This window comes from Oreochromis aureus, linkage group 15, assembly GCF_013358895.1.
Source record: "Oreochromis aureus strain Israel breed Guangdong linkage group 15, ZZ_aureus, whole genome shotgun sequence".
NCBI classification, from domain to species: domain Eukaryota; kingdom Metazoa; phylum Chordata; class Actinopteri; order Cichliformes; family Cichlidae; genus Oreochromis; species Oreochromis aureus.
This window is the reverse complement of record NC_052956.1, coordinates 5,260,547-5,286,662: the sequence shown is the minus strand read 5'-3', so window position 1 is coordinate 5,286,662 and position 26,116 is coordinate 5,260,547. Positions and strand designations below refer to the sequence as shown.

At 37.9% G+C, this 26,116-nt stretch overlaps 3 protein-coding genes across 7 annotated transcripts in view; 1 reads left to right on the top strand and 2 right to left on the bottom strand.

Moving 5' to 3' along the window:
• mdga2a (MAM domain containing glycosylphosphatidylinositol anchor 2a) overlaps positions 1 to 26,116 on the top strand; it is a 192,475-nt gene that overhangs the window by 33,601 nt on the left and 132,758 nt on the right. The window lies entirely within an intron of this gene.
• LOC116332252 (low choriolytic enzyme-like) lies at positions 7,695 to 9,502 on the bottom strand. Of its 3 annotated transcripts, XM_039599211.1 has the most exons (8): positions 9,407 to 9,502; positions 9,231 to 9,249; positions 9,074 to 9,121; positions 8,792 to 8,941; positions 8,582 to 8,699; positions 8,109 to 8,287; positions 7,938 to 8,019; positions 7,695 to 7,830 (listed from the first exon to the last, which is right to left on the bottom strand). In XM_039599211.1, the coding sequence occupies exons 1-8, from the start codon at positions 9,476 to 9,478 to the stop codon at positions 7,695 to 7,697; spliced, it is 804 nt and encodes a 267-aa protein (XP_039455145.1). In that variant the 5' UTR covers positions 9,479 to 9,502. The 3 variants fall into 3 exon arrangements, with proteins under 3 accessions (XP_039455145.1, XP_039455147.1, XP_039455146.1); XM_039599213.1 differs by lacking the exon at positions 9,231 to 9,249 and having other exon boundaries at positions 9,074 to 9,119; positions 9,377 to 9,478; XM_039599212.1 differs by lacking the exon at positions 9,231 to 9,249 and having other exon boundaries at positions 9,074 to 9,154; positions 9,403 to 9,478.
• LOC116332236 (low choriolytic enzyme-like) overlaps positions 12,755 to 26,116 on the bottom strand; it is a 46,313-nt gene continuing 32,951 nt past the window's right edge. The window contains exons 2-9 of one of the 3 annotated variants that reach the window (XM_031755103.2): positions 19,822 to 20,007; positions 19,645 to 19,663; positions 19,477 to 19,524; positions 13,852 to 14,001; positions 13,642 to 13,759; positions 13,169 to 13,347; positions 12,998 to 13,079; positions 12,755 to 12,890 (exon numbers count right to left, since the gene is read on the bottom strand). In XM_031755103.2, coding sequence (XP_031610963.1) covers positions 12,755 to 12,890; positions 12,998 to 13,079; positions 13,169 to 13,347; positions 13,642 to 13,759; positions 13,852 to 14,001; positions 19,477 to 19,524; positions 19,645 to 19,663; positions 19,822 to 19,890 — 801 coding nt within the window. In that variant the 5' untranslated portion in view covers positions 19,891 to 20,007. Of the gene's footprint in view, positions 12,891 to 12,997; positions 13,080 to 13,168; positions 13,348 to 13,641; positions 13,760 to 13,851; positions 14,002 to 14,133; positions 14,205 to 14,432; positions 14,527 to 19,476; positions 19,525 to 19,644; positions 19,664 to 19,821; positions 20,008 to 26,116 lie in introns of those variants that run through there. The other 2 variants (XM_031755105.1, XM_031755104.1) reach the window with 2 other exon arrangements.

Below are 26,116 nucleotides of genomic sequence, written 5' to 3'. Positions count from 1 at the left end.
GAACAGGACCCTCAGTTCACGCAGAAGATTTTGTTCAGTGATGAGGCAAACTTTTATGTGAATGGTGAAGTTAACAAACAAAACCACCGCTATTGGTCTGACACTAACCCACATTGGATGGATCCTCCAAGACTGTTGGAACAACAAAAGTGATGGTTTGGTGTGGTATATGGGGTACAACGATAGTGGGTCCATTCTTCATCAATGGAAACCTCAAGGCCACTGGATATTTGAAATTGCTACATGATGATGTGTTTCCCTCTTTATGCACTGAAGCTGGCACGTTCCCTGGGTTTTTCCAGCAAGATGGTGCACCACCACATTATGGGTGCCAGGTCCGAGCATTCCTAGATGAACAGTTTCCTGGAAAGTGGATTGGTCGTCGTGGGCCAGTTGAATGGCCCCAAGGTCTCCCGATCTGACCCCTTAGACTTTTATCTTTGGGGTCATCTGAAGGCAATTGTCTATGGTGTGAAGATATGAGATGTGCAGCACCTGAAACTACGGATACTGGATGCCTGTGCTGGCATTTCTCCCTTGGTGTTGCTATCAGTGTGTGAAGAGTGGGAGAAGAGGGTTGCATTGACAATCCAACACAATGGGCAGCACATTGAACACATTTTATAAGTGGTCAGAAACTTGTAAATAACTCATGAAAGAATAAAGTTACGTTGAAACCAAGCACACCATTGTTTTTCTTGTGACATTACCAATAAGTTTGATGTGTCACATGGCCCTCTTCCTATTGAAAAACAAAGTTGTATCCAAGATGGCCGACTTCTAAATGGCCACCATGGTCACCACCCATCTTGAGGAGTTTGCCCCCTCACATATGCTAATGTGCCACAAACAGGACTTTAATATCACCAACCATTCCCATGTTATTACGCTGTATCCATATAAATGGCCCACCCTGTACATTTGGAAGTTGTTAAGTTTCAGAGTATTCAAAATATGGTTTGCAATGTGTATAGAGTTCTAAAAATTGGCATTACTGATGCAAAGTATCTTCAGTACCTCAGAGAAGTCTTAAAGAGACATGAAAAAGTGTATCACCCATGTGCGCACACTTTTTTTCCCCAGTGGTTTCAGATTACTCAGCCAATCAATAAGCCAAAATATGCAGCAGTGCAGCAGCAAAGAGAGGGATGAAGAAGACTAGTAGCAACTAAATATGGCTGTAAACAAATTGGCTTTACTGTGGAAAGAAATACCGTTAACACATTTGTGAGCACTCGAGAATGCATTCAGTGGATTATAGTGAATACTCCTGAATGTGTAAACATAGCTTTTGTTTATTTGCAGGAAAATTAAACTGGCCACCTTTAAGAGGCACAATGTTCATTCCAAGAAGCGCGGCATGGTTGGATTTTCTCCTTTATGTCTGTGTGACCGTTCATTCATCCTGTATTGTGTACAGTCATATTGCGGTTACCTTTTACCTGATCCTACTGTATATGCAATTTGGCTGCCTAGTTCCTTTATGCAGTGAGCTCCAGAATTTGAATAGTAGCAGAGTTCAAACTTCCAAAGCGGTGATATAAAATTTTAATTCATTCTTTACCAACGTGTTGGAGTGCAAGCTCGGCCTTGTGTTTTGTCCAAATAGCTTTTAAAACTGATAACGAGGTTGCATTGTTTAGCAGTATTTAGCTAATCTGTAGCAGATGGTGTGGATATTGCATTGCGACAGTGCTTTTTAACTCATGTTTCAGTGTTAGCAGCTGAACAGTAAGCTGTTACACAGTGTTTCCTGTGGCGAAAGCCTAAAAAATTAATAATCAGCTGTTGCTGGATGTCTTTTTTAGAGATGAAAGGTGGTTTAATACAGTGGCGTGACATCATGCCTGCTGCATTTGAGTGTTTTACCAAATGAAGCAACTCCCTTTGCTGCAGTTATTATGGGTCTTAACATAGAGGTGAAACGACAGTCTCCAGGATGAGAGATCAGTAACTCCCTGTGAATAAACCTGTCAATCTCTCACAGCACAGGCTAGTTGTTGTATCGCTTCTTTGCTGTCTGTCTGTGGTCATCGCACTTGCCCCATTCACATCTTTGATTAGTGGCCCCACCACTATTGCCTCTGTTGCCACCCCTACCCCCCCTCACCCACCCCCATTCGTCACATGTTATCTCCCACCCATCCTTCTTCTTCCTTAACTTTTCGCTCTCTTTCTCATTCTCCACGCTTCCCTTGCTCTCACTTTATCTTAACCCCTCCATCTCCTCCTCCTCCTTTGCCCCGGTCTCATCAGGCAAACACAGAGAGTGATGCGCAAGCACCATCCCTCACATCTCCAATGAGTACCTTGTTATCATCTTGTCCCCACAGCGGCTTTCTGTCTGGCTCCGTCTCAGCTTGGATTCCGTCACTAATGGGACCGCATCATTTTCGACAGCTGCAATTCGTCAGTGTTGACAAACAGAGATGCGGTGCAGCTATGCGAACACAGCTCAAAGGGATTGTAGACTAATGCCTCAGTCTGATTTACACATTTACAAAGGCTATTTTTTAAAAACAACATTCCTCTTTTTCCACATGACCTGTAAAGATCATATGCATTTATATTGCCTGTACTTTTTTAATTAAAGTAATGTCAGCCATGATCTCTGTGCCAGAGAAAACAATCCATGAAATATTTATTAGACCTAAGAGTGTAGTGGCATCAGACAGTTAGTTGTCAGTGTGCTCTATATGTATGAGCCTTAGATGTTTCAATGTGGCGCCTCAGGCTCTTTGCATCTGCTAAATAGAAGCTAAATGAAACTTCATGAAAGCCTAAACAATAGCACACGTTAGAGTTTGCCTCCATCTCTCAGCCCACTAATCGTCTCCACTGGGCCCTGCAGGGCAACAAGAAAGACTCTCAGACTTTGTACGCAAATCTTTTTCTATTTTCTTTGACCGCATCTCTAACTAAATTTACTTGTTTTTGTGAGTGTTGCTTTCATCTCTCTCTTATGTTCCAAAATCAAATCCACTGCACAAACAACAGTCTCGGTTTTTTTTCTGTTTGTTTGTTTCAGCTATTTAATTATGTTTGAAAAAATGAAAAGCTACTCAAGGTTATTTTGTAAGATCAATGCATAGCCTGTATTAAAGTTCACATTTGTTTTCAGATATGTCATACTACCAGCACACAATGCAGCAATACTAGCTACAATTTAAATTTAGCTGAAATTCCTTTCACCAGAGCGGCTATAAAGAAATCCCTCTCTAATGTGAGTTTGTATTCAAGTAAGAAAACGTTCAAAAATCTTTGGTTGGTGTCATTTTTTATTATGAGGAACACCTTTTTCTATGACACCTATAAATCTATCACTTGTGTCTATGTAACACACATCAGAAGTAACAACGTTCCTTAAAAGAGCCTGAATTTAAGTACATGCCAATGCTACAGGATTGTTTGGTCTGTGATTTTTAGGTGTTTGCTTGGCCACATTGTGTCATATTATATCATGACATCATAATATATTATAACATGATGTTACATTAAAGTGATAGAATGCTTTTATAAGGTGCTTTAGGGGCATAAACACTACAATTTGACAATTTTGGTAGGTGGCTATGAGGCAAGATGACGATGTTTTAAGGATATGAATTCGATGTTATTGTTGTGAAATTAAAATGATACAATGATTTTTAAAATGTGATACAGATAAGAACCTTCAGAGACCCAGGACGTATCTGTGTGCCAAGTTTGATTTGCTTAGATTGGAGTTTGCAGACAAAGAATTACAGATTTTAAATGCAGTTGTATCTTTTGATCCAGTTTGTCTCAAAGATGAAGAGTTTATCTATATTTTATTATTCTTCCCATTAGATGTCAATTTGCACGCCATCTTTTAGATTGGATCTGGTGGAGAAGGAGATCTCCTCATGGTCATTATGGAAAGAGGGTTTACTGTAGAGACACCAGAGACTTTCTCAACATATCTAAGGACATCTGAATATAATTTTTGGACAGACTTGCACGTATTGAAACCCAGAGTAAGCGCAAAATACCTTCCTCTCCTCCAGATAGGTTGAAAGCCTGACTTGTTGAAAATTGTTGAACATTTTAAAATAGCCTTAAAGGTCAGACTGGCCAGGATGGTAGCACGAGTCAGAGCAAACATTTTAATTTCCTGTTGGTGGACATTAGGCAGCTCATGCAGCGAACTGAGGAGAGCTGTGTGCTGAGGCTTATCGTGTTTGAAGAGAGGCAGGTACACTGATCTGTGTTAATAATGTGGTGGTAAGAGCCATTCATCCAGCCAGCGGTTATGGCCTGCCAGTGTATTACCAGTGACATCACAGATCAGACTGCATTTGGCTCCGCTTGGCCTGCTCTCATTAGAATAGACATCCTGCAGGAGACCCTGCTGGTCATAAACACACTGCCCTTTAAAGTATGGTCAAAGAGCATCAGTAAAAGCCTTACAGACAATTCTTTGTAGCTCTTATCAGATAACAGTCAGTATAACTAAATGTTTGGTATGTAGAGTAGGCTTGCTTCAAATGGCTGTCTCCAGTAGCATAAAAACCAAGAGGGAACAGTCTAAGGAAAGATAGAAATATTCCCTTCGATATGGTTCGATTTATGCTTCGCAGTTGAGAAAGCTCCCTCTCATTTTCATTGAACGTTCAGTGATTTTTAACCACAGTGTATTTTGGCCTGTTTATGCTTTAGTCATGGGATCGTGGGCTCATCTGTAATCTTATTTTAATCAGGCGTTGCAGGAAAATTTTAATTTATAGCTGGCTGGAAAAAAAATCTCTCTGAGTTTCTTGGAGTCTGAACAGAGCCAGCGCGTTAAATATTTCAATAAACAAGTAGATTTTGAATATTTTATGGGCAGAACGATTGATATGAACTGAAACTGCTTTATGAAACATTAAAGGACCTGTGTCCATCTCAAGTATTCAGATTTGCATGGCTTTCTCAGAGCACTGCCAGTGCCATGGCCTTTTTTAGCTGCATTTAAGCCAGGACACTGGAGAAATACATGCAGCGCTCTTGTGATTGTTAGCGCATTCATACATCATGGGAGGAGAAGAATTTGCTTAACAGGAATCTGTTCTCTCTCCCAGGCGTTCTCCTTCTTTATCTCACTCCAAAACTCCCCTGATATGCGTTTCTCGCCCAACACTGCTCTCTTTCACTGGGGTGAACACAGAAGAATAACACTGCATAAAATTTCAAAGGGTGAACAAAACACATCCAAAAGCGTGGGATGTGGCCAAGTGGAAAAAAAAAAACTCTCTGCAGGGTTAGGGAGTAGAAGGAGAGGGGTTTATCTTGTGTACTACCACATCTGTGCCTTTCCACAGAGAGTCAGCTTGTGAATTTTGGCTTGCTGCGTGTACTGCAGTACTGATTCACTCAGATAAAACAAGGTCTTCGCAAATGTGCAAATCCCAAACTTAATTACTATGAACCAAAATGGAAATGAACTCAATTATGAAGATATTGCCACATATTTACCCCTCAGTCTTTTCTGTATCTAATTAAATTCATTTCTTTGTTTTTTGCCTCTGTTTCCCTACTTTATTTCCTTAGTAAACAGCACTAAAAATATGAAAAGATACACTCGAGGAAAAAAAATAAATTTTAAAATTATTTTGTTAACAGAATTTTGTTGCACATACCAAGTTGTTTGTAAATGAATGTAAATATTTATTTTCATTTACAGAGTTATCTTTGTTGATACATCCAAGATAATTTGACCTGCAGTCTTTTATACTGGTGTACTACTCATGATGATTAGTGATAAATATACTTTGGAGGGCTCCCCAACTATTATTATGTTGTTGACTAGTTTTAGCAGTCATTATTTTACTTTATTTTATGTTTTAAACTTTTCATCAACCTGAGAAAAATAACAACATATTGAGCTGAAATTCTCTCCTGAGAATATACTACTGGACTCCACATGCTCTTATTTTGAAATTCTAGCCACCCTTGCTTTCCTCTTGCTTTTTTTTTACTCTGGAGATTTGGTGGATAATCTGCATAACACATATTAAATTGTGTTTCTTTATAAATAATCCATATTCATATGTATCATGTTGAAAAAACAATCTTGATATTTGTAAATAAAAAAAATTACACTTATTAATCATGTCCACGTCCACATGACGTCCAAATAAATTACCCAGTCAAAAGTGCAAATGTTGAACTTCATATTAACGTCCAGGTTGGGTCATGGTTGGAGGTCCAAATTGTGGACCTAGTCTGGATGTTGTATAGAATTGGTCATGGACCCACAGACCCAATATAGACATGATCTGCATGTTTATCCGACGTCCGATGTTTAGTGGGATTGGACGGTCAGCTGTTTTTATCACTCTGTCATTTTTTTGTCACACATTAAGCAATTAAATTATTTGCAAATGAGCAGCTTGTGAATAGTACTGTTCAGTTTGGACACTGCTACCTCCAAAAACTGAAACAGAGTCTGTGGAAAATAATGGCATGTCTATCTGCGCCCTCAGTTTGAAATACATGCCTAAAGTTGATTCAACCTGCAGCCTTGCTTCTTCTGTGTGAAGAAAGGATTATGCACAATTATGGCCAAAATGGTTATAATGAATAATAAAAGTTCATAGCAAGGTACTCAACAGCTGGGAGATCCCTCTCTAGTTCGCTTCTGTGTTATATTTTGCATACGCAGATAATTTTACTTTGAAAAAAATATCACAAGGGGATAGCATAGGTTTTTTCAAATGGTGATTTTGTTCCATCTCTGTGAGCTGGTCTGATATGCTGAGGTGCTGTGCAGGCTTACTTTTATGGACGTCTGAGTTGATGTTGGAGGACTGACGTTATCAAACACTTCACTGTGTTTCTTGGCCTTTGTGCATTCGTCATATTGCTGTTAGCGATGGTAAGGAACATCATCATCAGGTGGTGTCGGACTGCTTTTGCATTGCGTTATATTATATTATGTTACATTTAATTTGGTGAAAGTGAAACTTATGATTGAGATTAAAATGTGATTATTGTACAGCCCTATTGTGAAGTATATGTTTGTTTTGGCTGTCATTGCTAAGTGAGCCAGGTTCATTATTTTTTCTTTTTTCATTTGTGGCCTGGGGCTGTGGTATTATGCATGCTCACACTGGGTTAACCGTGACACATTAAACAGAACAGAATCAAAAAATGTATATTTATGAGTTACACCTGTGTTGGTGGAAGTACACTGTTAATATCTTATAACAGATGCCGTAGACGGCACTGGTAGAACAAGTCAGTATGACTTCTTCTTTAGAAAGATAAGTTCTGATTATCTACTAGCTTTCAGGATTAATAGTTCATTCAAAGTGTGTCCTGAGATGCTCTACCAGTTTGCATTTATATTGTTTATACAGTATGTCTGGATGACATGTGGTGGCTGAATATTGCTAATTTAGGTTATGATACCACCTGTAATGGAGAATTATGCATGGTAAGGACCTTTCTTTCCTGGCATAATTCATATATGATGAAAACATTTGTCTGAGGATTTATTGATTTATCTTCCATAAAAGGTAAAACTACCAAAAAGAAATAAGTGAAAATGAATGAAGACAGGAAAGTTTAAAAATATGGTTGAATACGATATGGAATAGCCTTTCTTATTATGTGAATGTTAATCATAACACACAACTCGGAAACAATTGGAGATGTCACAATGCTTTATTATAATGCTTTTAATATTTTCATCCTGTTTAGTTCTGGCACTGGTAAAGTATGTTGACCCTGAGAATGTCGATGTTAGACATGCCAACAGTCTGGCCAATGGGAACATTGGGATTGGGGATGGGAGTTAATGTTTCTGACACTGGAGTAATTCCGAAGGCAGTCCTATAGATACAAAGCATAGCAAGAGCCGATTAATCAGAATATTTTTCTGTGAAAGAGAATTATATTTAGTACATTTGACTTAAGACTGTATTTTTCTTCAGGCTTACCTTCCATAGTGCATCACAGAGGAGTAATCATATTTAGTGTTGAGATTATCGGTGTCCATCTTGTCAAAATTGATGAAATAATCTGTGGAAAAAAGACAAATAAATTAAAAAGACCAAGCAACAGAACAGTCTTATTTCAATTAGTCATCATTGAGGCTTTGAGATTTTTACCTTTTATGATGTTTTGCCAGTTGACTCTGATGTACTGGTCGCGGTCGCTTCGAGTGTGTTCATGGTAGAAACCAAGTGCATGCAGCAACTCATGCTGGATGATACCATGCTGGACGCAGCCAAACCTCTGCAGTGACACCACCTGCATGTCTCCAATACGACCCAGCAAAGACGAACAGCTAAAAATGTCAACAGTATAAGAAGCCAGAGATGATCGTCAGAGGAAGACAGTTGACATTTCTCTGATGTTTAACATGTATCGAGTGAACGTTTGACCAAATCTGATCTGATAGTTAAATGAAACTGCTCTCAACTTCACAATATCTCCTTTACACAAATTATTTAAATGAACATACTTAAGAAAATACATTATTTACTGTTTGTTTTTTCACTTTTCACTGCATATGTGGTTATTTTCAGTGATTTCCATGCAGTGTATTTTGTTTCAAATAGTGCTGTAGTAAATAACTTACCCAAATCTTGGTTCAATACTTAGGTACGCGGTCTCTGTTGTGCGTGGAATGAAGCGAACACAGGTTGCTGTTTCAAAGCCCTTCATGGCATCTAAAATGGTCTTCTTCTCACCATTATCTACAGTTGAGAATAACTTAATCAGTGACGTAAGTGTTTCACTAGATGAATGAATGTTAATGTGCTGTATTATGCACCACAGTTAAACCCACCATATTTATCACTTAGAACGTAAGGGACGTCAACAGTCCCAGATGTGGGAGACTTTGACCATCGACAGGAGTATTGCTTATTTGTGCACTTCAAAGCATTTCTGGTTCTTGGAATGAGTATGTCTCCTTCCACCAGAAAATCTGTCGATCCTATTGATATAATGATAGAATGACTTTTCAACCAAGTGTTTTATTTTTTTACTTTACTCAACATAGAAATTTGACACTGATAATGAGACAAAGTATTGCCCCCCTCTTGTAATATAATGATTGAATACTCACCATTGTTCATTCTGAGGATGGTTGTGGTAATGTCCTCCCCAGAGATCTCTATGAATGCAAGAAAATCAGAAGTCATACAACCTTGTTTTTACAATGAGAAAAGTGACAATGTGACACTGTTAGTTATACAGAGCTTAACCCAGATTTGTTCACTTACCATTCTGACCAGCATGATCCTGTGAACAGAAGATGGAAACAAATTTCACTTAGTTGTATTTAATATTTTGAATGCTACGTTACAGATAAAGATAGGCACCAATGTTATGGGAGATGTATCATGAGGTACATGCAGTATTAACAAGCAATTCTAATTTTTAATGAATATTTACTTACATGGTCACGATGAGCATTACAGAGGCCCAGAAGCAGCAGCAGAAGAAGAGAAACTGTTGTTATCAGGTCCATTTTGGTCCAAAGATGTCGACTGTCAAGGTGTCACTTCAGAAACTTCACTTGTCTTCCAACGAAGTGATGCTAAAACCCAGTCAGGGATGAGCTTATATGCAAGGTGTCCAGGTGTGTCTGTGTACAGAGATTAATGGTAGGGGTTCAGAAGGCTTTGCCTTAGACACACAGATGCCCTGTCCAGCATTTCCCACTGTTTCCACACTGTTAATTTTATTCTGGGGGGATTATAGTGACCACAGGCTGGTGTGGACTTGCTTAGCATAAGGCTTTTTTAACCAGTAGGAGATTGTCTTGGGAGATGTGACCCTGCCCCAAAGCATTATCTTAAAAATAACAAATATAACAGTGGAATCATGCAATGTAAAGACTTTGAAGGCGCTGCCTTTAAGTAGTATTTTTTTAAACCATTAATAACCTGATTGCAAACAGGCTGGGGTACGTGTGTGCAGCTTTTGACAGATTAACATGAAAATAGAACCGCTATTATAATGTTAATGGCAATATGGTGCTGTAAAAGATGTACTGTTTTTGTTTGTAGAGGGGGAGATATACTGCAGATTAGGGATGTTAAACTCATTTCACATTGGGACAAGTGAAATTTATCTTTCTGTTGGTGTAAAGAACGTATTTAAACCTCAAGATACTTTAATATAACAAAAAGAAGTTTCAGTTTTTCTTAATGATAAGCAAATGCTGCTGTCGTTAATGAAAGAAATCTGTTTTCAGACTCTTTGGGCTAAAATTGTAAGAAACAAAAGTGTAAAATTACAGAAAAAGTCCTGGTCGCTCATTGGCCAGATTGTCCTTTAATCATAAAGCAGAATGTTTTTGTTCATTCCCAGAAAAGCTCCTATTTAATTTATGTATTTATTTTGTTGAAAAAACAAATCAAAACAAACAAAAAAACCCCAGACATTTGCTTTGTCGTCTGTGAAAAAACAGGAACTTTTCAGAAATTTACTTCATTACTTTGCTCCATAAGAAGGGAGGTCTTTATTATTAGGACAAGCTGTAAAATTTAGGAAAATACAGCCCAAAGTTTATGTCCCTTCTTCACATTTCCCAAAGGCATCCAGAGGGCTAACTATTGGTCCAGTGCCTTATATTTGACGCCTCTACTGTAGATGAATACTGAGTAACATCCGCTGTGGTTAGTTGAGCTCTCTGAAAACATATTTATTTGTTTTGTGGGCAGCACAGTGGTGCAGTGGTAAGCACTGTAGCCTCACAGCAAGACGATCCTGTGTTTGAATCTCTTGGCTGGCTGGGGCCTCTCTGTGTGAACTTTAAACATTATCCCTGTGCCTAAATGCCAGGTATGAAGACTTCCTCCCACAGTCCAAAGGTGTGCATGTTAGGCCACCTGGTAATTTTAAACAGGATGTGGGTGTGAATATCAATGTGAACGGTTGTCTGTCACTGTGTGTTAGGCCACTAATAGAAATCAGTTCCCATAGAATCATACATCAAAATGTCCAGTGTTATGCCAGCAAAAGCAGAACCACAGGTCTTTATGTCTAATACCTTCGGCTGCAACAAACATTTTATAACTCACCCATTTAAGCTCTATTAAAGTTTGAAATTTGATCGTGAGAAGCTAACACAGGTAGCTGTAGCTGTATGCTATTAAGTGCTAGGCATCACATCAGCTGAATCTGAATCACTAGCTTAAACCGTGCAGTTATCAGGCAAACAAACTTATTAAAAAACATGAGAAAATATTTGAACATGGCTTATTCAACTTACTCAACTTGGGTAAATGAATGTTTTCTTTTTCTTCTTTTTGTTCATCAACAACATTTCCAGGCACTATTATAGGAGCTACAGTAAAAATACAAAGAAATATAATTTCATAATTTTGATATCAAAAGGTAACAAAGGTATTGTTGTGTGGTTTATTGTACAGCCCATCCAAGAAGTCTGAGACATATAATCTGGGAATTTCTTGCATTTTATTTTTTGGTTACTTTCCGGTAATTGGCAGTTTGTTAGATGATTAAACAAAACAAAACAAAACAGAAAAAAAGAAGCTGCTGACCAAAATGGCAAAAGTGAAAATTCAAATTAGTTTCTAAACCAACACATTGGTTATCATCATGCATTTTAATAAACCAAGTATATTGTTCATTAATCTGTTAATTCTATAGTAATAGATAGTTAACAGGTTGAATAGGTTCGATTTATATACAGCACAGGACAGCTTCATCTTAACTAGTGACAAGTCAGTGTTTTCTAAATTTTGAGGAAAATAAAAAGAATGAAAAACAGCTGTACAGAAAACAAACGTCTGATGTAATTAAAGAAGCCACATTACATATTAACTGGAGAGGACTGCATTTGTATAAGTTTTACACAGGTTTTGGTACAATATACAGCATCAGAATAGAAGTGAAACTCTTATTTGACTGAGCAATCAATTGCCAGTCAAGAAAGAATGAATCAATTCTCTTGATTTCGCTTCTCCAGTGTAAGAAAAGCTTTCTCTTGATTTGGGTTTTACATTATTCCAAAAACAGATTCTGAACTCCAATTTAGACCGGAGTAAATTAAACATTTTTTTCTTCCAGTTTATTGACAAAGCCAACAGTCCATGGATCCAGCTCTAAATAATGAGTCAAATATTTTTTTTTTATTTCACTTTGACTTCATCGTTTCTGGGAGGTGTAGTAGTAAATGAGAAAAAGAGAACTTCTGGCACCTTGTTCCTGAACACCAAACAGCAGTGATGACATATCCAAGTCCTTCACTGATGTGGTCCTGTGCTGTACATCACAATAATGTGGCATTTATTATCAGTGGGAAAAATTACACTGTGTGTGTTAGAGAGAAACGGTGCTGCAAACTCTGGCATCTGTTTTATGTGTACTTCAAATTCAGTGTATTTGTATATTTTCTAATATTTGCATGAAGCATTTTGAGCATATACACAGAAAAGTACTTATATATGTGCCACCTGGATATCAATGCCTGTCCACTTCGGGGGATCTATGTGGGTACACAGGTAATCCAATTTGATCTTTTACTTCACACATCTGCACTCGGTGGAGAATAACCTTTAGAAAACTTAAGCTTTAAGACTTTTCCAGCATCACATTTAGCTTTCTTTATTTTCCATAAGAAGTCAAACGCAAAATAAAATAAACTCAACCAAGTTTAACAATATGTGATATGGAATAGCCTTTCTTATGTGAATGTTAATCACAACACAAAACTCAGAAACAATTGGAGATGTCACAATGCTTTATTATAATGCTTTTAATATTTTCATCCTGTTTAGTTCTGGCACTGGTAAAGTATGTTGACCCTGAGAATGTCGATGTTAGACATGCCAACAGTCTGGCCGATGGGAACATTGGGATCGGGGATGGGAGTTAATGTTTCTGACTCTGGAGTAATTCCGAAGGCAGTCCTATAGATACAAAGCATAGCAAGAGCCGATTAAACAGAATATTTTTCTGTGCAACAGAATTACATTTAGTACATTTGACTTAAAAGTGTATTTTTCTTCAGGCTTACCTTCCATAGTGCATCACAGAGGAGTAATCATATTTAGTGTTGAGATTATCGGTGTCCATCTTGTCAAAATTTATGAAATAATCTGTGGAAAAAAGACAAATAAATTAAAAAGACCAAGCAACAAAACAGTCTTATTTCAATTAGTCATCATTGAGGCTTTGAGATTTTTACCTTTTATGATGTTTTGCCAGTTGACTCTGATGTACTGGTCGCGGTCGCTTCGAGTGTGTTCATGGTAGAAACCAAGTGCATGCAGCAACTCATGCTGGATGATACCATGCTGGACGCAGCCAAACCTCTGCAGTGACACCACCTGCATGTCTCCAATACGACCCAGCAAAGACGAACAGCTAAAAATGTCAACAGTATAAGAAGCCAGAGATGATCGTCAGAGGAAGACAGTTGACATTTCTCTGATGTTTAACATGTATCGAGTGAACGTTTGACCAAATCTGATCTGATAGTTAAATGAAACTGCTCTCAACTTCACAATATCTCCTTTACACAAATTATTTAAATGAACATACTTAAGAAAATACATTATTTACTGTTTGTTTTTTCACTTTTCACTGCATATGTGGTTATTTTCAGTGATTTCCATGCAGTGTATTTTGTTTCAAATAGTGCTGTAGTAAATAACTTACCCATATCTTGGTTCAATACTTAGGTACGCGGTCTCTGTTGTGCGTGGAATGAAGCGAACACAGGTTGCTGTTTCAAAGCCCTTCATGGCATCTAAAATGGTCTTCTTCTCACCATTATCTACAGTTGAGAATAACTTAATCAGTGACGTAAGTGTTTCACTAGATGAATGAATGTTAATGTGCTGTATTATGCACCACAGTTAAACCCACCATATATATCACTTAGAACGTAAGGGACGTCAACAGTCCCAGATGTGGGAGACTTTGGCCATCGACAGGAGTATTGCTCATTTGTGCACTTCAAAGCATTTCTGGTTCTTGGAATGAGTATGTCTCCTTCCACCAGAAAATCTGTCGATCCTATTGATATAATGATAGAATGACTTTTCAACCAAGTGTTTTATTTTTTTACTTTACTCAACATAGAAATTTGACACTGATAATGAGACAAAGTATTGCCCCCCTCTTGTAATATAATGATTGAATACTCACCATTGTTCATTCTGAGGATGGTTGTGGTAATGTCCTCCCCAGAGATCTCTATGAATGCAAGAAAATCAGAAGTCATACAGCTTTGTTTTTACAATGAGAAAAGTGACAATGTGACACTGTTAGTTATACAGAGCTTAACCCAGATTTGTTCACTTACCATTCTGACCAGCGTGATCCTGTGAACAGAAGATAGAAACAAATTTCACTTAGTTGTATTTAATATTTTGAATGCTACGTTACAGATAAAGATAGGCACCAATGTTATGGGAGATGTATCATGAGGTAAATGCAGTTTCTACTTTTTAATGAATATTTACTTACATGGTCACGATGAGCATTACAGAGGCCCAGAAGCAGCAGCAGAAGAAGAGAAACTGTTGTTATCAGGTCCATTTTGGTCCAAAGATGTCGACTGTCAAGGTGTCACTTCAGAAACTTCACTTGTCTTCCAACGAAGTGATGCTAAAACCCAGTCAGGGATGAGCTTATATGCAAGGTGTCCAGGTGTGTCTGTGTACAGAGATTAATGGTAGGGGTTCAGAAGGCTTTGCTTTAGACACACAGATGCCCTGTCCAGCATTTCCCACTGTTTCCACACTGTTAATTTTATTCTGGGGGGATTATAGTGACCACAGGCTGGTGTGGACTTGCTTAGCATAAGGCTTTTTTAACCAGCAGGAGATTGTCTTGGGAAAATACAGCCCAAAGTTTATGGGATTGTCCCTGCCCCAAAGCATTATCTGAAAAATAACAAATATAACAGTGGAATCATGCAATGTAAAGACTTTGAAGGCGCTGCCTTTAAGTAATATTTTTTTTAAACCATTAATAACCTGATTGCAAACAAACTGGGGTACGTGTGTTTAAAAGTAGAACTACTAGTAGAGCGTCTGTGAGTCAGGGAATGTCAGGACTTTGTACTTGTTCACCACCTTCAACAGAAGCTGAATTGCATTTTGATCTCAATCTTCTTTTGCAGCAATAATATATTCCAAAGAATAATTTTTATGACAGTTAAACCCGTGTTTTGATAAATGTTTTTGTAAGTTTTAAGAACAGTAATTAGACAACAATTTTGACTAAACGGTGCACTTTTTGACAGATTTGTTAATCTTAATGGGAATGTGAAAGTGCATTGTTAATGCTGCAGAGGGAGAGATATACTGGACATGAATGCTTAGTAACATCAGCCGTGGGAGGTTGAGCTCTATGAAAACACATTTATTTGTCTTGTGGGCAGGACAGTGGTGCAGTGGTAAGCATTGCAGCCTCCCAGCAGAAGATCCTGTGTTTAAATCTGTTGGCTTTGCTGGGCCCTCTCTGTGTGGAGTTTACATGTTCTCACTTACACGTGCCTAAATACCAGGTATTAAGAGTTCCTCCCACAGTTGAAAGGCATGAATGTTATGTCACCTGGTGATTCCTGTCCCCTCTTCCTTCCCTAACCCCAAACGGTCATGGCAGATATCCATGTTATTCCTGGTAAAAGGGATTTTTTTTGTTTCCACTCTCACCAACGCTTTTGCTCATAGGGATTTGTGTGATTGTTGAGGTTTTCTCTTTTTTCTCTTTATTTTTGTTGGGTCTTTACCTTACAATATAAAGCGGCCAGTGTTTTTGTGATTTAGCGCAATATAAATAAGTTGAATTGAATTGAATTGTCGTTTAAAAAGGCTATGGCTGAGAATATCAGTGGGAATGGTTGTCTGTCATTCTGTGTTAGCCCTGTGAGAAGTGATCTGTCCAGAGTATACCCCACCTTTTGGCCTGTGACAGCCATCATGCACCAATTCAGAAAGCAGTTAAGACAATGCATGGATGAGTATTTATTTGCTGGTTCAGGTTCTTCTATTTACACTTCAAGAAAAATCCTGGTTATACCATCTTCTAATATCACTATTTCTTAGATTAATTGTATGAATATTGAGTAAAGGCAATCAAGTGTGATTTTGAAATAAAAACCTTGATTATTACTTGATTTCTGTTTGCTGAGGAAACAGAAATCAGATGATTATTGCTTTAGTTTGGAGCTGTAGTGCTGTAACCACCTACGATGCCGTTTTTCCTTCCACACAGAACACTCTATTTATGCCAAAAGAGCAGCTCATTTTACTGCTGGTATCAGAACAAAGTTCCTTTTTGTTTTAACCCCCTATGAGGTTGATCACTAATAACTTAAGTGCTACATATTCCATCAGTACATTTCATAATAAAATGCACATTTGCTTTTTTATTTTACTCTAGCTGTAACTGGTTGTTGTGTTAAAATGTGTTGTTTCAAATAATATTATTACTTCAATTACTCGCTATAATTTCCTGTATTCATTAATCAAGCTCTTCTGGCACAACAGTGATTATCTCATGAAGTCTGGGCCTCGTTTATCAGACTACAATGAGCAAAAAAATATTTTCTAAAACCTCAGAATGCAGAAATGAATTGTTTATCGTGAGAGTATTCACATTTATTAAATCCTCACTAATAGATCATCATCCTCCAGACTGTTGTTTACAGGAAAGAAGAGGAGCTGTCTAGCTTTCCAGCTCCATAAACAGTTTCAGGGTCTGATTTTGCATGACAGGACTGGAGCTTTTGAAGAGATTCCATCACAGCAACCTTTAAATGACGTGGTCCTCTGCTGTACATCACAATAATGTGGCATTTATTATCAGTGAGGGGAAATTACACTCTGTGTGTGTGTGTGTGTGTGTGTGTGTGTGTGTGTGTGTGTGTGTGTGTGTGTGTGTGTGTGTGTGTGTGTGTGTGTGTGTGTGTGTGTCTATGTGTGTTAGAGAGAAACAGTGCTACAAACTCGAGCTTCGGTTTTATGTGTGAACTCCATGTACTTCAAATTCAATGTATTTGTATATTTTACAATGTTTGCATGAAGCATTTGAACATGTGCGTCTCTGTGTGTATGTGCCGGCTGCGTGCCTGTGCCTGTCCACTTTGGAGGATCCGTGTGGGTGCACAGGTAATCCAATTTGAGTTTTGGAGTCAGAGCACAGCACGAGTAATGTTCAATGATGTATGACCCATCCATTCGGTTGAGCTTTATTTCTAATGCTTTGCAGCTGCAAGAAGAGGTAGATCTCATTCAGCTGGATGTCAGCCTAGTGGAACCCACAAAAAAAATCAGCTTTTCTTTCTTTCTTTTTACACATCTGCAGTTTTCTTAGATGGAGAATAACCTTCAGAAAACCCAAAGCTGAAAGTTTTTTGAAAATTTATATTTAGCTTTACTTTATTTCTCGGTGGCATAGTTTTTGTTAAATTGTGACATATTATTTTTATGTTACTTTGCACTAATTAGCATTTTTTAAGTAACATTTTAAAAGATTTTTGAGTGCCCCTCCCCCAAGCCATATCGCCAAATTGATTACCATCATGGTAAAACTGAAACTAATGTTAAAATTCAGCTCTTATTCTCTTTCAGATGAAATCACTTTTAGGTTGTTGTGTACAAATATGCCATTACAAATTTTTAGAAGATAACCATTGTTACTATTGTTAACTATAACTATTATTGCTGAAATATTAAGTTTCAATGAGCAATTGATGTGTAAAAAAACCACAATCTTCTGTGGAAATAAAATTTTGCATTTTGCCAAACTGACCATGAAATTTCAGACGAAAGTAGCCGTTTGAACTTCCCAAACCAGCTTCCTAATATGCAATGATTGTAATGTTGAGTTGATATGGAATATTTTTCATCTTCCATTAAAAGTAAAAATACCCAAATAAAATAAATGAATATTTGTGTGTTTGAAAATATGGTTGAAGTGAGTGTAACAGCCTTTCTTATTATGTGAATGTTAATCACAACACAAAACTCAGAAACGATTGCAGAAGTCACAATGCTTTATTATAATGCTTTAAATATGTTCATCCTGTTTACTTCTTGCACTTGTAAAGTATGTTGACCCTGAGAATGTCGATGTCAGACATGCCAACAGTCTGACCGATGGGAACGTTGGGATCGGGGATGGGAGTTAATGTTTCTGACTCTGGAGTAATTCCGAAGGCAGTCCTATAGATACAAAGCATAGCAAGAGTCGATTAATCAGAATATTTTTCTCTGACAGACAATTACATTTAGTACATTTGACTTAAGATTGTGTTTTTCTTCAGCCTTACCTTCCATAGTGCATCACAGAGGAGTAATCATATTTAGTGTTGAGATTATATGAGTCCTTCTTATAGAAGTCAATGTAATAATCTGTAGAAGAAACACCAATAAGTTGAAAAGATTAAGCAATGAATCCGATTTCAATTAATCATCATTTGAGATTTTTACCTTTTATGATGTTTTGCCAGTTGACTCTGATGTGCTGGTCGAGTGTGCTCATGGTAGAAACCAAGTGCATGCAGCAACTCATGCTGGACGCAGCCAAACCTCTGCAGTGACACCACCTGCTTGTCTCTGATACGACCCACCAAAGAGAAACAGCTAGAAACATAAACAGTAAAGGAAACCAGAGAAAATAATGTATAAAAGGCAGTGAAAATTGTGTTATCATTCAGTCTGTGAATGCTTCTTTACTGTTAGAATAATCCTTATCATTAACTAACAGACAATATGGTTGCTTTGTTTGTGATGAGAGTGTTTCTCTCATTGCCTCTTGACATTTAAAATTTTCATTTATTGGCTGTGATTATTGTCATATTAGCCAAAAGCAAAGCTCCATTTTTTATGCTTACAATTGACATAAATGTCCTTCTGCCAAAGTATGTTGTTTAGTACTTGGAAAAAATTAAAGCGTTATAGTTTGTAATTTGCAGTAATTTTAGACAAAATACATTTATTTACATGTCACGGAAACCACAATATTCCTATCTTCAACCAGATAGCATAACTTTGGTCTTCAATCAAATAGTAGTGCAGTAAATAACTTACCCATATCTTGGTTCAATGCTTAGGTATGCCTCCTCTGCTGTGCGTGGAACAAAGCGAACACAGGCTGCCGTTTCAAAGCCCTTCATGGCCTCTAAAATGGTCTTCTTCTCACCATCATCTACAGTTGTGAATAACTTAATCAGTGACATCATTGTTTCATTGGATAAATGATGTTAATGTGCTGTGACATGCACCACAGTTAAACCCACCATATTTATCACTTAGAACGTAAGGGACGTCAACATTCCCAGATGTGGGAGACTTTGGGCATCGACAGGAATAGTTTTTATTTGGGCATTTCGTGGTATTTCTGTTTTTTGGGAGGAGTATATCTCCTTCCACCAGAAACTCTGTTGATCCTATAAAAATACATGAAAGAATGACTTTTTAGGCAATTGTCAAAATAAGAAAGCGCTGTTTTGCTCCAATATAATGATTGGATACTCACCATTGTTCATCCTGAGGATGGTTGTGCTAATGTCCTCCCCAGAGAACTCTAATAAATGCAAGAAAAGAAGAAGTCATACAGCCTTGTTTTTACATTTAGAAAAGTGAGAATGTGACACTATTATTTATACGGAGCTACAACGAGAAAAAAACAGATTTGGTCACTTACCATTATGACCACCATGAGCCTGTGAAAATAATACAGAAATATTATAGATTTTTATTTACTTATTTATAATGTTTATAATGTTATAAATGACGATAGGCGCCAATGTTACGGGACATGCGACATCCATTAAACACAGCATTTACAAGCAGGTTTAGTTTTTAGTTAGTATTTCCTTACATGGTCATGATGAGCATTACAGAAGCCCAGAAGCAGCAGCAGAAGAGAAACTCTTGTTGTAAGGTCCATGTTGGTCTTGATGTGCCAGTGGTCAAGGTGTCACTTGAGAGACTTCGCTTGTCTTCCAACGAAGTGAAGCTAAAACCCAGTCAGGGGTGAGCTTATATGCCCGGTGTCCAGGTGTGTCTGTGTACAGAGATTAATGATAGGGGTTCAAAAGGCTTTGCCTTAGACACACAGCTGATTAGTGTGCCCTGTGTTGCTTTGCCCAATGTTTCCACACTGATAATCTCATTCTAAATTTATGCTATAAACATTCAGTGTAAAGGGTTTTCTGGCACTGCGTTCAAGTAGTAGTTTTTAAACCATACCTGATAACTAACAGGCTGATGCATGTGTGTTTAAAATTGTAGTGTTGTTGTGAATGTTGATTTTCTGCTTCTTCAGTTGGTGCGGATAGAGAAAAACACTTGTAGGTTTATGCTGCTCTGTTATATGTACTCTTCTATTACCTACGGTAATAACTATCTTTGTGTTTTCAGAATTTTTGTATCAAAAGGCAAGGTACGTATTGGAGTGTGGTTCATTGTACAGCCCATCCAAGAATTGTGTCGCACGCAGCAGGTTTTATTTAAATTCTAACATTTTATTTCTTTGTGCTACTTGCCGCTAATTTTTTTGTTTTGTGTATGATTAAAAATTTAAAAAAACAAACTCGTGTGCAAAATGTTAAAACTGAAATTGAAAATTTTAGATCACAAACCAAAACAATGGTTCTCACTATACATTTTTGATGGTGTAAAACTATAGTAATGGTGAGCTAGGTGGTTGGATAAATATGATTTATATACAGCACAGGACAAGCTTCATCTTAACTAGAGACAAGTGAGTGTTTTCTAAATTTGGGAGAAAATAAAAAGAATGAAATACAGCTATACAGAAAACAAATGTCTGATGCAAATAAAGAAGACACATTAACTGGAGAGGTTTGCAGTTGTATAAACTTTACACGGGTTTTGGTACAATATACAGCATCAGAATAGAAGTGAAACTCTTATTTGACTAAGCAATCAATTGCCAGTCAAGAAAAAATGAATCAATTCTCTTGATTTCGCTTCTCCAGTGTAAGAAAAGCTTTCTCTTGATTTATGTTTTATATTATTCCAAAAAAACAGATTCTGAACTCCAATTTAGACCGGAGGAAATTAAAATGAGTTTTTTTTTTCTTCTATTTTATTGACAAAGGTAACAGTCCATGGATGCAGCCCTACATAATAGCTCGAATATGTTTTTTATTTCACTTTGACTTCATCATTTCTGGGAGGTGGAGTAGTAAATGGAAGAAGTGGAGCAAACAGAACTTCTGGGACCTTGTTCCTGAACACCACACAGCAGTGATGACATAGCTTAGCCCCTTTCTGCTCTATAGTACATCTGAGTCTTTTCCTCTGACACTATGTGGGCAGCCAAGGACAACAGTCAATGAGCAATATCAATTTATGTAATAGACTATTAAACAGTGTGCTTAACATTTAGACTTGCTACACTGGTATTCAGTGGGAGTGTGTGCCAGGAAGTCCTCTGCTGCCCTCTGAAATGAAACATGTTAGCCCGCTCTGCTGGCTCTTACTCACTCTTGCTTCTCCTCCTACAGTCGGTTCCCTGACCCCAACACAGGTGCCCTGCTTACTCTCCTTCCTTTCACCTTTTGCTCTGAATACCACTGGATGTCAAAATAATAATTAACTGTTTTATATACTGCATTCATGTCGAGCATCTCCTGTGAACCCTCTCATTATGTATTGTTGCATGCAAGTGTTCAAATATCTAAGCCATTTCTTCAGTTGTTTTCTCACTGGCTGGTTAATTTCATCTCTGACATGTAGCTGATGTTTTTGGGGGGTTTTCTTTACAACCCAAAGGCTTTATAGAAGTAGCTCTCCACCTGCTTTCCTCTGTCTCCTTTCTTGCCCTCTCCTTGTTCTTTATACTAGAGTCAATCTGTGATGGTAAACATCGTGTTCATAGTAATTGACATTCAGACAAACAGGAACAAATACATCGAATATGAACACTGTCCTAATTGGTGTGCATTACCAGTCTTGTAAGAGCCATGTGAAAAGTAAATTAAATCAGATGTCATTGTAGATTGATTAAGCCACAATCTAGTTGCACAGTCCATTCAGAGAATAATTGTGTCTGATGGATGACGTGTCAGGTGCTTTATGAGGCACATTTGAAACTGATCATTTTAAAGGTCTAGGAGAAGTAGCAGCAACATAAAAAGACAGAACTTTTTTGTTTTTGGTGAGGCGGTTTTAACATAACCGCGTCTGGTGCGTGCCTAATGGGAAGAGTCCACAGGAGCCAATACTGTAGCAAACGTAAAATGAAATTCACAAGATGTGTTCAGCTGGTGATTTTGAAAACTTAATGGGATTGTGGACTTTTTTGGAGAAAAACTCACTCTTAACACATCACTGTCTTTATTGGTACCAGTTATAGTGCGGTACGTGCCTTGCTCAGGGGCACATCAAAACTGATTATGAGCGAGAGAAAAGTGTGACTCATTCAGTCTGCCCACCCACGTTTTCCCAGCTCGCCTAGAACTGATGATGTTAGAGAAGTAGTTGCAATCCCATTTCCCTCCCTTCAGGCAAAAGTTGCTGAGATAAACCCTTTCTGTTAGCACTTCTGTGTAGATACTGTAATGCAATCATTTTGAACTTTTAGAACATTAATGAAATAATTTAAAACATCTCAACCCCAGTGTGGAGAAACATATGCTTCATAGATTTAACAGTTCTTCACAATGTTCTGTAGGTTTCTGGAGTGAAGTTATGATGTTACACTGTAGTTTGCTTTGTTTTTTTCCTATAATGTTTTGCATTTCTAATCTTACAATATACAATGCTTTGAGATGAATGCTAGTGTGATTTGGCTTTCACTGTCATATACATAATTGTACACTGTTTTGCATGAGTATTACAGAGCTGAGTAAACATAAAACTAGCGCTCCAATCTGCTCTGTTGTTTTTGAAGGATCATCCTTTTGTAAACTTTCTAAAGTAAATGATTTAAAGCTGTAAATATCTTGATACAATATACAGTGTTGTGAACATATCTTCAGCCACCCTGCATTTCTTTCTATTTTGCAAAGAGAATGGGAAATGGGGCCAGAGATTTATTGAAATCACACATGTAAATACAGTCCATGGGGCAAACACATAGTTTTAAGTACAATTTTAACAAACAATTCTAATAGTATGGACCATGACCTGCCTGAACACCGCCTGAAATCTCATGGCCAAGCTTTCGTGTCATTTCTTTAAGTAGTCTTCAGGAATAGTTCTCCATGTTTCTCGAAGGACATTCAAAGCCGTTCTAGGAATGTTGGCTGCCAGTTGTTCTGTTCTCTGTCAAGATGATTCCACACTGCTTCAGTAATGTTTATGTGCAGGTTCTGTTGAGGCCAGTCTATCTCACCAGTCCAATCCACTGTGAGTTTTTCTATCCAGGTATGGTTTTGTTGAATTGACAGTGTATTTAGAATTTTTGTCCTGCTGTAAAATGAAGCTTTCAGAATCAAATGCTTTTCAGATGTTGATGGATCAGATGAAAAGACAGTTGAATCTCTCAGGTCCAGTGTCAGTTCTTTTATTAGGTTTTTTTCCCCTAATTCTTAAGAACATAACTTTCAGATACTGTTCATTTGATGCTGATAGTTTTTAGGTCTGCAACTTTTTTTTTGTCCTCCATGGGCCCAGCATGCTAAGAAATGCCAAGGTTCCAGCTAATGAGCCTTTAGGAATCACTTGGTGTAAAAATAGTTTTTTAGATCTTTTGAATTGTGTTATCGTTTGCATTTCTCATAGATTCAGCTAAAGGAAATATGTGTTTCTCCAACAGGCTGCCAGTAACAAAATGCAAGATACAATCTGAAATTGGTTATTTGCAACATTGTTATGTGCAGACACAACACAGGTTCATCCCTTGAGTTAGGTACCTTTTTTGTGCTTGAATGATGCATTGTTTAGTGTTAAGTGGCTTAATAAACAAAAAACCTTTTCTGAAAATGGCCAGGTACAAGTACTGGAGTGAAAACAGGTAAAAAAGCAGAACTTTGAAAGCTTGGAGAACTATTGCTCAAGCCTACTCTAAAAATTACAACAAAGTCTTGCTCTTTGGAAGTACACTGTAAAGAAATAAGAGTGGCTCTAGACTTTTGTAAGATGTTGTATATATGTATATGTTTTAGTGTGAGGTTTGGTACCTCTGGTTTACCTTTGTAAAGAAATCTTGTTTTACTATTTGCATTTTACACCCAGTTACACCCTTAAACTGTTAGTGAACACCCTATTGCATCAAATTACACAGTTCAGGTGTATTACATCTCAAGTCAAGATATTAGGAGATTTGTTAAACTTCTTGGTGGTTTACTTTGGTAAAGCTTGCCATGTAAGATCATGAGGTTGTGATGGTAGTCAAGGTATTATAGGTATGAATGAGGTACAAGATGAAAAGCTACATTTGAAAGATCTTCTGCTAAAGTACACATGTGGGACTGAATGAAGTGGGTTGGCCAGTCGTGAGTCAAACTAAATTATTCTGGTATTACACCTGCATATAGTGTGAAATTAGGCTGGCTTTTTTCAGTTCAGTATACATGTTAATGTACACTGAAGTAGGAGTACTAGTTTTTGTTGTTGTTGTTTTTTTAATTTGGTTAACATCCAGTTCTTCTGTCTCCTCCTTCAACTCCATAAATGCCCCAGTCAGTGCATGCACGCTAGCTTAAGTTTTTCCACCAAATGTAGAAAATCCCCTAATGAGGCTTTAGGCACTGCTATTTTTCATCTCCATCATTTCACCAAGCTGTATTTAACATCACATGAAATAAGCACCCTTCAGTTAACAAGACTCAGTGGAAAAATTCATATTCATTAAAACTCAAAAACTCTCAGAACCAAATTAATTAGCACAAGACCGTAACAGTTTGTGTTTTGTGATATCGTACTGCGTGCCTAGTCAGTTGGTGGATTTTTGTAGTATAGCTAACTTGAACTAAAGAGGCATTTCCCCAGTCTATGCCGCTGATATTGGAAGACATGTAGCCCATATTTCCAAGAGCATTGCTCAGTGAGAGATCTCTAAAACCCATTTCCTGCCTGGCTCAGAATAATGAGGTGTTAGAGCCTGCTGGCAGAGCTTAGCTGCACACCTCCCCAATGAAAAAGTTATGGATGATATACAGTTGCAAACACACACACACACACACACACACACACACACACACACACACACACACACTTCACACTCAAAGGCATGGACATATGCCCCCTGGAGGTGTTATGGATAGCTGCATATTGCAATGCCAGCCAGCAGGAAGCACTGTCAGCCAGTCTGCACTGTGGGCATTGATAGGACAATCAGTTCGCTCTGGAGCCATCACAGCCAATCATCAGACAGTTTCTTGGCGGGCTGCACCCAATCTTCAGAGGGTTGCCAGATCTCCTTTTCTCAGTGAGCTGTTGCTGGCTTTCTACTAGCCAACCAGAAAAAAGAGCTGCTGCCTTGCGTCAGCCAATCGTGTGAGTGTTGGCTAGAGTTAGTCCTATCAACAGATAACTGCTGCACTGTTACAGCCAATCTGGGCTTTATCCTTCCCTACAGATGTCCGATTAGTGTTGTTTAGGGAAATCAAACTGCCACAACAGGCCCACCTTGCCAATGTGGCACCGTGAATGGAGAGAATAGTAAAATGGGATAGGAAAAGCCCACAAAGGCTTACTTAACCGTAATACTCTGGCTGTTATGTTTTAATGCTGTGTGGGTGAGTTTTTTATTTGTAGCACTGTTGGTCACAAAATATAGTTTCATATCTCACTTTTTCTAATAATACTGTGAGCTAGCAAGTACTGCTTAACCGTGGACGTCTTTCATTAATGAGATTTTAAATTTACCAGCATGTACTTGTCAAGGCCTATAAGTTTATTCCTCGTAAACCTGTTCTAGCTTTCACGAGCCAAGGACGTGTTCACTGAACTCAAGTCGTGTCCATTTTAATGGCCCTATAACACATGCCAGCATCTTAAGGTGACAGAGCCATTAGATCAGATGATAGAACACAGGTTTTTAGACCTGCCCTATCTTTTCTGCTTTCACTGCAAAATGTTGCAGGTAATGTATGAGCCTGTCTCGTTCGAACTTGGCCCTACATGATTATGCACATTCATGTTAATCCATTCCAAGTTTGTTTCAGACCATTCAACCCTTTCTTCAGCACAGTGGCAAA